This window comes from Pinus tabuliformis, chromosome 8 (genome assembly GCF_031772625.1).
Source record: "Pinus tabuliformis cultivar Carrire ecotype Pingquan chromosome 8, CPIR1, whole genome shotgun sequence".
NCBI lineage: Eukaryota > Viridiplantae > Streptophyta > Pinopsida > Pinales > Pinaceae > Pinus > Pinus tabuliformis.
In genome coordinates this window covers 1,907,209,504-1,907,217,405 of record NC_142294.1, presented here as the reverse complement: position 1 = coordinate 1,907,217,405, position 7,902 = coordinate 1,907,209,504, and the positions used below count along the sequence as shown (strand labels likewise).

Here is a 7,902-nt window from a genome sequence, read left to right as displayed (position 1 = left end):
TTGGCCATTGATAAGTCGTCACGAGGAATCAGTAATCCCGTCAACGTTTTCAATGCAGTCGTCAGCGCTCATGCCGTTGGGAGCCTGATTTGACGAGACGGACTGGTGAGGAATTTTCTCACCTAATTAATAGGATGTGGTCTAATAATATTAGGTCAAGATGTGGACGGACTGGTGAGGAATTTTCTCACCAAATTAATAGGATGTGGTCTAATAATATTAGGTCAAGATGTGGAAGGACGGGTGAGGAAGTTTCTCACTTAATTAATAGGATGTGGTCTAATAATTATAGGTCAAGATGTGGTTTAATGGTCGGTAAGGATGTGGTCTGATAATAATATTAGGTCAAGATGTGATTTAATAGTTAGGTAAGAAATTTAAGTCGTCTCTACCAATCTTGCAGTCCAATCCTGAGTAATTCAATTCTGAATAACACAACACAATGTATGACTGAGCTGATTGAGAGCCGCTCCGGATTTCTTCGACTAAGAAAGAGAAATTCCCTCACATAACGCAACCCATTACCGTACATTTTTCAAACAATTCACATAACCTAACCCATTACCAGACATTTTTCAAACAATTCACAGATGATTTCGTTAAATCTCAAGATGTTTATAGCAGCAGTATCCTATGTAATATTTTTGGTGTTTAATTTTATTTAATTTATTTTTTCAGGCTTTCAAGACATCTGTACATTTAAAATCACGTTTTAAACAATTAAAATAAACAAACCAAAAATTATATCACGCGAATTTAAAAAACAACACAAAAACTGCTCTGGTAAATACTTGTTAAGGTCTGGTGATCTTTACCGGCATACAATTTTGGAGCAAACGTGATTTACAACTATCAGCAGGCTAAAGCACACCACTGGCAAATGTTTTAAAGACTTCTCGATCTCCCAATAGCCATTGGCATCTTTCCGCTTTTATAATCTCATTTACATCTCCATCTTTTCTGCTGGCAACTGCCTCCTCTGTTTCTCTCTCAGGCCGAGTGCTTGCTTCATCCACCGTCCGATCCGATCACATCGACAGGAGGTACTCAGTATGGAGGAAGTGGCAGAGGCAGCAACATACCAGGTTTACATAAACTTCAGGACAGTCGACACCAAGAAGACTCTTGTTGAACTAGTTTCAGACTCTCTAGTTCTAGTTCTGTATTTTGGCTCGACGTACCAACTGGAGTTCCTGCTTTTGGCTTCGTGCTTATGAAATCTTCTCCAGATGTTTTTTGAAATGCTTCTTTCCCATGTTCTTCCATTTGTGACTACTTGACTGTAGGAGGGAGCAGCACTCCCCCTGCACTCGCCGCCATAGATCCTGAGTCCAAAATCCTATATTCAACTCCAACCCTAGCTTCTGAGAGGAGCCAATTTTTCAACCACTTCGTTTCTTCAAAAGGTGAGTGGGCTTGGCCCAAGCAAGTCACTCCTCGTGACTAGTCAATGCCCTCGCTCAGGTTTGAGCACACGACCTCACCGTCTTTACGAGTCCAACTTTACCAACCAGCCACCTCCACCAACCTTAATCCTTTAGGTTTATCAATCACTTAGGTTTATAATATTAATCCATTGGGTTTAAAATTATCCCCCTCAATTTATAATCCATTGAGTTTATAATATTAATCCCTTAGGTTTATTAATTCCTTCGATTTATAGTATTAATCCCTTGGGTTTATAATCCCTCTCGTTTTTAATATTAATCTAATTGGTTTATTAATCCCTTGGTTTTATAATATTGATCCGAGGGTTGATAATATTAATCATAGGGCTTATATTCATAGGTTTTAATATTACACCTATGGTTTATAATATTCATCTTAGGGTTTAATATTAATCCCTTAAGCTTATAATTCACTCGATTTATAGTATTAATCATTTGGGTTTATTAATATTAGGGTTTATGTTCCTATGTTTTAATATTAATCCCAAGGTTTAATGTTATTCCCTTGGGTTTTCAATATTATCACTTGGGTTTTTATCCACATACGTTTATAATGTTAATCCTAAGGTTTATAATATCAATCTTAGGGTTTAATGTTTATTTTATGGTTTGTATCGCTTCTATTTATAATGTTAATTACTTGTGTTTAATATTATTCCTATGGGTCTATAATCCCTTAGGTTTATCAGTCCCTTACGTTTATGATATCAATCCCTTAAGTTTATTAATTTAAGAGTTCATATCCCTAGGGTATAATATTATTCACAAGGTTTATAATAGTAATCCTATGGTTTAGTTTAAATCTCTTGGATTTATAACCCATTGGTTTTATAATATTCTGTCAATATGAAAATCAACCATGGTCAGTGATGGACAATCATGTTTATTTTAGGGTTTCAAATATTTATCTAGGGTTTATATACATTGGGTTTATAATATTAGATCCTTGCATTTAATAATATTCCCTTTGGGTTTATAATCGCTTGGGCTTTTAGTGTTAATCCATTGCATTTATTAGTCCCTTTAGTTTATAATATCAATCCTAAGATTTAATATAAATCCCTTCGGTCTATAATCATGGTCAACTATGATCAACCAGCGTCCGATGCCACATTGTGACAAATATTGTCTCAATATGAAATTCAACCATGTTCAACCATTGTCAACCATTGTCAACCATGGTCATTCATTGTCAACCATGGTCCAACATCACATTGTAAAAAAGATTTTCTTAATATGAAAATCCATTGTGATCAACCATCTTCAATCATGGTCAACCATGGTCAAATTTCGCATCGTGACAAAGATTATCTCAAAATGAAAACCAATCATGGTCAATTTGAAAATCAGTCATGGTCAATCATGGTCCAACGTCACATTGTGACAAATTTTGTCTCAATATGAAAATCAAGCATTTTCCATCATGGTCAATCATTACCAACCATGGTTTAATGTCGCAATATGACAAAGATTCTCTCCATATGAAAATCAACCATGGTCAACCATGGTCAATCATGGTCAATAATCATTAATAGTGATGATCACATTATGACAAAGATTGTCTCATGGTCCAACGTCACATTGTCACAACCATAGGCATCCACAGTCAACCATGGTTCAACATTGCATTGTGACAAAGATTGTCAATATCAAAATCAACCATGGTTCACCAACGTCAATCACAGTTAACCATGCTCAACCATGGTCCAACGTCACATTGTGACAAAGATTCTCTTAATATGAAAATCAATCATAGTCAACTATGGTCCAACATTGCATTGTGACAAATATTTTTTCAATATGAAAATCAACCATGGTCAACGATGTTTGTTTTAGGGTTTATAATATTTTCTTTAGGGTTTATATACCTTGGGTTTACAATATTAATCCTTTGGGGTTTCGAGGTTTCAATATTAATCTCTTGTTTTTATTGGTGCCTTGGGTTTATGATATCAATCCCTTGGGTTTATTAATCTAAGGGTTCATATTCCTACGGTATAATATTATAGATAGGGTTTATAATATTAATCCTATGGTTTAATATAAATCCCTTGGGTTTATAATATAAATTCCTTGAGTTTATAATATTAATCATTAGGTTTATATTTGTAGGGTATAGTATTAAGCCTAGGGTTTACAATATTAATCCCTTGGGTTTATTAATTTTAGTGTTAATATTTCTATGGTTTAATAATATTAATCCTAGCATCTAATGTTATTCCCTTAGGTTTGTAATCCCTTGAGTTTTTAATATTAATCCAATGAGTTTATTAATACCTTGGGTTTCTGATATTAATGATAGGGTTTAATATTAAGCCTATGTTTTCCCATAGGTTTAAAATCCCTTAGGTTTCTTAATCACATATGTTTATAATGTTAATTCTAAAGTTTATAATATTAATCTTAGAGTTTAATGTTTATTTTAGGGTTTATATCCCTTCAGTTTATAATATTATTCTCATGGGTTTATAATCCCTTTTATGAGTCATTTTTACATTATAAATTTAATAATTTTATCAACGACATGTAATGATGTGGTTGTAAATATACTTCATATAAACCTATATCAACCACATAATAAATAAATGTGATTGTGCTGGTGTTTATCCCATGGGAAATCGTTGGAGTTTAACTTGACCTCTGCCGATGTTCACCCGCAAACAGTTTTGGAGCAGTTGTGAAACGTGATTTACAGCTGTCGGCAGAGTAATATTTTGAAGACTTCTCGATCTCCTTTGCTGTTTTTTTATGTGGTTCACTGTACCCATGTTTGCGCTTTTATAATCTCATCTACATGTTTTCTGCTGGCAACTGCCTTCCTCTGTTTCCTCTCAGGCGGAGTGCTTGCTTCATCTACATCTTTTCTGCTGGCAACCGCCTTACTCTGTTTCTCGCTCTGTTTCTCTCTCAGGCGGAGTGCTTGCTTCATCTACTGTACCTGCACCCGATCCCATCGATAATTCAGTATGGAGCAAGTCCCAGAGCCAGCAACATACCAGGTTTTCATAAACTACAGAACAGTCGACACCATGAACACTCTTGCGAGTCTCATCTACCATAGTCTCACAAAGCGTGGGTTGCGTGTCTTCTTCTATGATCAGTTGGAAGTTTGCGCGGAAGATACTGTCGTCTCTGTTATCAAAGAAGCTATTAGCAGCGCCTCCATTCACGTTACCATTATTTCTGAGCATTACGCTGAGTCACGTTGGTGCTTGAATGAGTTGAGCTGGATTGTGGCATCATCTCATAACCGCACCATTCTACCCGTGTTTTCCAATGTTGAACCTGATGAGCTTCGTCAGATTGGATGGGGAAGTTATGCCGAGGCCTTCCGGAAACATGAAGCCGAATGCACCGTCGAAGAGGTGGAGGCATGGAAGGAGGCCCTGAGAAAAGCTGCAGACATTGCTGGTTTCGTCTTCAAAACGAAGGAAAGGTGAATCCGTACTTACTTTGGACACGTTCTATAGAGAGTTTCACATTCATCTAAAAATGTTGTCACTTTCCCTAATCGTAGTTACAACTATAACTGTCTGTTTGGATTGCAGTGACCATGGAAGGTTTTTGGAGAAGATTGTGAATGATGTATGGAGAATGGTCAGACGGGAGCCCTTACAGATTGAGAAATACCACGTGTTTATAAATCACAGAGGCCCGGACGCCAAGCTCACTCACGCCAGCCTCATCTACCATCGTCTTAGGCACTATGGGTTGCGCGTCTTTCTGGATGCGAAGGAACTTAGGGCAGGATCCACTCTCGACGATGAGATCCATGAAGCTATTACCAGTGCATCAGTTCATATTGTTATTTTTTCCAAGAAATATGCCGAATCACGTTGGTGCTTGAATGAATTGTGTTGGATTTTGAAATCAGCTGAGGAGCGCACCACTACTATTATCCCCATCTTTTGTGACGTTGAGCCTAAAGACCTTCGAGACATTGAAAGGGGTGGACCTTACAACGAAGGCTTTCAGTACCACCAAAGGCATCGAGGAGTGGTCGCAGAATGGAAGGAAGCACTGAAAAAGGCCGCAGATATTTCTGGTTACATCGTTAAATCAAATGGAAGGTGAACACTTACTTTCCTTATTTTTCCCATTTAAAACTTTAATTTTTGATTATAGATTCTCACTTTCTTCTTCTCCTTTCTTAAATCAGTGACTATGGGATGTATTTGGAGCAAATTTCGAGTATTGTATTGGCAAAGGTAAAAGAAGGGGAACCGTTAGAAGTGGCTAAACACCCAGTTGCACTGGACGAAGCAGCCAAGGATTTCCAAAGTAAAATTCTGATTCGAAGCGACACAAAGATTGTGGGGATTACTGGGATGGGCGGCATCGGGAAGACGACTCTCGCTAAACATCTCTACAATGTAAAACGTTCTGACTTTCCTCGATCTTGTTTTTTGCTTAACGTGAAAGGAAGGGATTTAACATCTTTACAGAAGCAGTTAATTCGTGACCTGTTGGGTCATGATTTGGATATTGATAATACCATCCAAGGAAAGGCTATTTTGCAACGCAGCCTACAAGCTGTCCTAGCTCTGATTGTTCTGGATGAAGTTGATGATATGGAGCGAATCCACAATCTACTAGATATTGATGCAGTGGGACCTCGTAGTCTGATTTTGCTCACATCTCGCCATAGGGATTTACTCCGAGCATCACCAAAAGCTTTGTTATATGATGTAAAGCTATTAAATAGACAGCATGCCCAAGAGCTCTTTTGCCGCTATGCTTTCGATCTATCAGAACCAGTTCAAGGGTTTGAAGACTTGGTGAAGGAGCTACTAGAAATTTGTGATGGGTTGCCTTCATCCTTAAAAGTTTTGGGCCAACATCTTGCTGGCAATCGTGACAAAACCTATTGGAAGCTGCAGGTGGAAACGTTTTCTAAAACATTACCAGATGATACAATAAACACATTAAAAGCGAGTTACGAGGATCTGAAAAAGGAAGAGAAAGAGATGTTTTTGGACATTGGGTGTTTCCTGGCGGGAGAAGACCAAGGGCTAGTAGTCCGAGTCTTGGAGGGATTAGGTTACTGTTACGTCAGAGACTGCCTTAAAAGTCTACGTCAAAGATGCCTTCTGGAGTATGATTATCATGTGGAGACCAGCAATTCTGTAAGGAAAATATTCAGCGTTTTATTTTGTTCCTAGTAGTGAAATCTTATGTATTGCAATAACTGATTATTTCCGTGGTTGATTCAGATAAAGTGCCACGATGAACAACCTAAGCTTTCCCGGGTTATAATGCACAATCAAGTTAGGGGATTGGCAAGACATATGGCGAGAGAAGAGTTTTTCGAGTTCCCAAAACATAAGCCCCTCCGCCTAGTTAGTTGCCTAAGTAATATAACAGAAATGTTACAGTTGCAGGTATGTCTATCAGGTCTCCATATTCTGTCTGATTCCTTTATTAGCCTGCATTATATAATTTTGTAGTATTTTGAGGAGGTAGCCATTTAACTTGGTTTAATTTGATTGTGCTTGTTAGGACGGGTCAAAGTCATGTTTGACACGAGGAATTCGCATTCTTAGAGATCAGAATCCGCCACAACTCACAAATCACATAAACACTAGGGGTGTTCGCCTTTTGGTGGTTGATCACCCCATGGACTTGTCCTCCTTTGCTATGTCGGGTGATTTAATTTGGCTTCGCTTGAACAATTTTCCGTCCATCTCCATTCCTTCTACCATTTCATTGGCCAGATTGAGAGTGTTGGAACTTCACGGTTCCGGTGACCACCTGCAACAAATATTCGATAGATTTAATGAGGTAACTAATTTAGATTTTAGTCTATTTTGATCAATGACTTTAGAGAGAATTTTATTTAATCCACTTTAAATTCTAGTAGCCAGTCATTAACAGATAATGTACATTGCAGCTTCCTTGTGAGTTGGGTGAGTCAACTAGTGATGCGAGCAGAGCCACATCTGCAACTGCTTCGAGTAGCCGTGAACCGTTTGATGTTGAACACTATATGAATTTCTGTAAGAATATCTCTAGCGCTCAGCAAGGCGCCGTGCCATCTTTTTCCCAACGGATAGGAACCGTGATGAATAAAATAGCGTTCAAATATTTCACAACTTTACAGTCATTCCCCACTGATTTTGGGGAACTTAAGAACTTAAGGCATTTAGATCTATCGCGTTGCATTAATCTGACTGAACTGCCTAATTCCTTCTCCGAATTATTGTGTCTTCAATATCTAGCATTGCAATACTGCATTAATTTGTCCATCCCAAAGGATGTTTTGGGAGACATATCAACACTTGAGTATGTTGATTTTAGAGGTTGTGCTAAATTGGTACACTTGCCAGAGGGAATTTCAAAACAAAGGTCTTTAAAGTACCTAAACCTGAAATTTTGCTTCGAATTAAAGCAACTGCCAGATCTTTCAAGTTGTGTACATCTTCAATTTCTCAACATAGATGGGTGCGTCAAACTG

General features: G+C 37.8%; 1 protein-coding gene across 1 annotated transcript; it reads left to right on the top strand.

Moving 5' to 3' along the window:
• The first annotated feature begins 4,348 nt into the window (after nucleotides 1-4,348).
• LOC149244061 (disease resistance protein RUN1-like) lies at nucleotides 4,349-7,259 on the top strand. Its single transcript, XM_089371398.1, has 5 exons — nucleotides 4,349-4,884; nucleotides 4,997-5,518; nucleotides 5,608-6,574; nucleotides 6,662-6,829; nucleotides 6,948-7,259. The coding sequence occupies exons 1-5, from the start codon at nucleotides 4,415-4,417 to the stop codon at nucleotides 7,257-7,259; spliced, it is 2,439 nt and encodes an 812-aa protein (XP_089227524.1). The 5' UTR covers nucleotides 4,349-4,414.
• The last annotated feature ends 643 nt before the right edge of the window (nucleotides 7,260-7,902 follow it).

Coding starts and splice junctions, on each gene's coding strand:
- LOC149244061 (XM_089371398.1), top strand. CDS start 4,415: ATGGAGCAAGTCCCAGAGCCAGCAACATACCAGGTTTTCATAAACTAC. Junction 6,575..6,661: donor ATGTGGAGACCAGCAATTCT/GTAAGGAAAATA, acceptor TGGTTGATTCAG/ATAAAGTGCCACGATGAACA. Junction 6,830..6,947: donor CAGAAATGTTACAGTTGCAG/GTATGTCTATCA, acceptor TGTGCTTGTTAG/GACGGGTCAAAGTCATGTTT.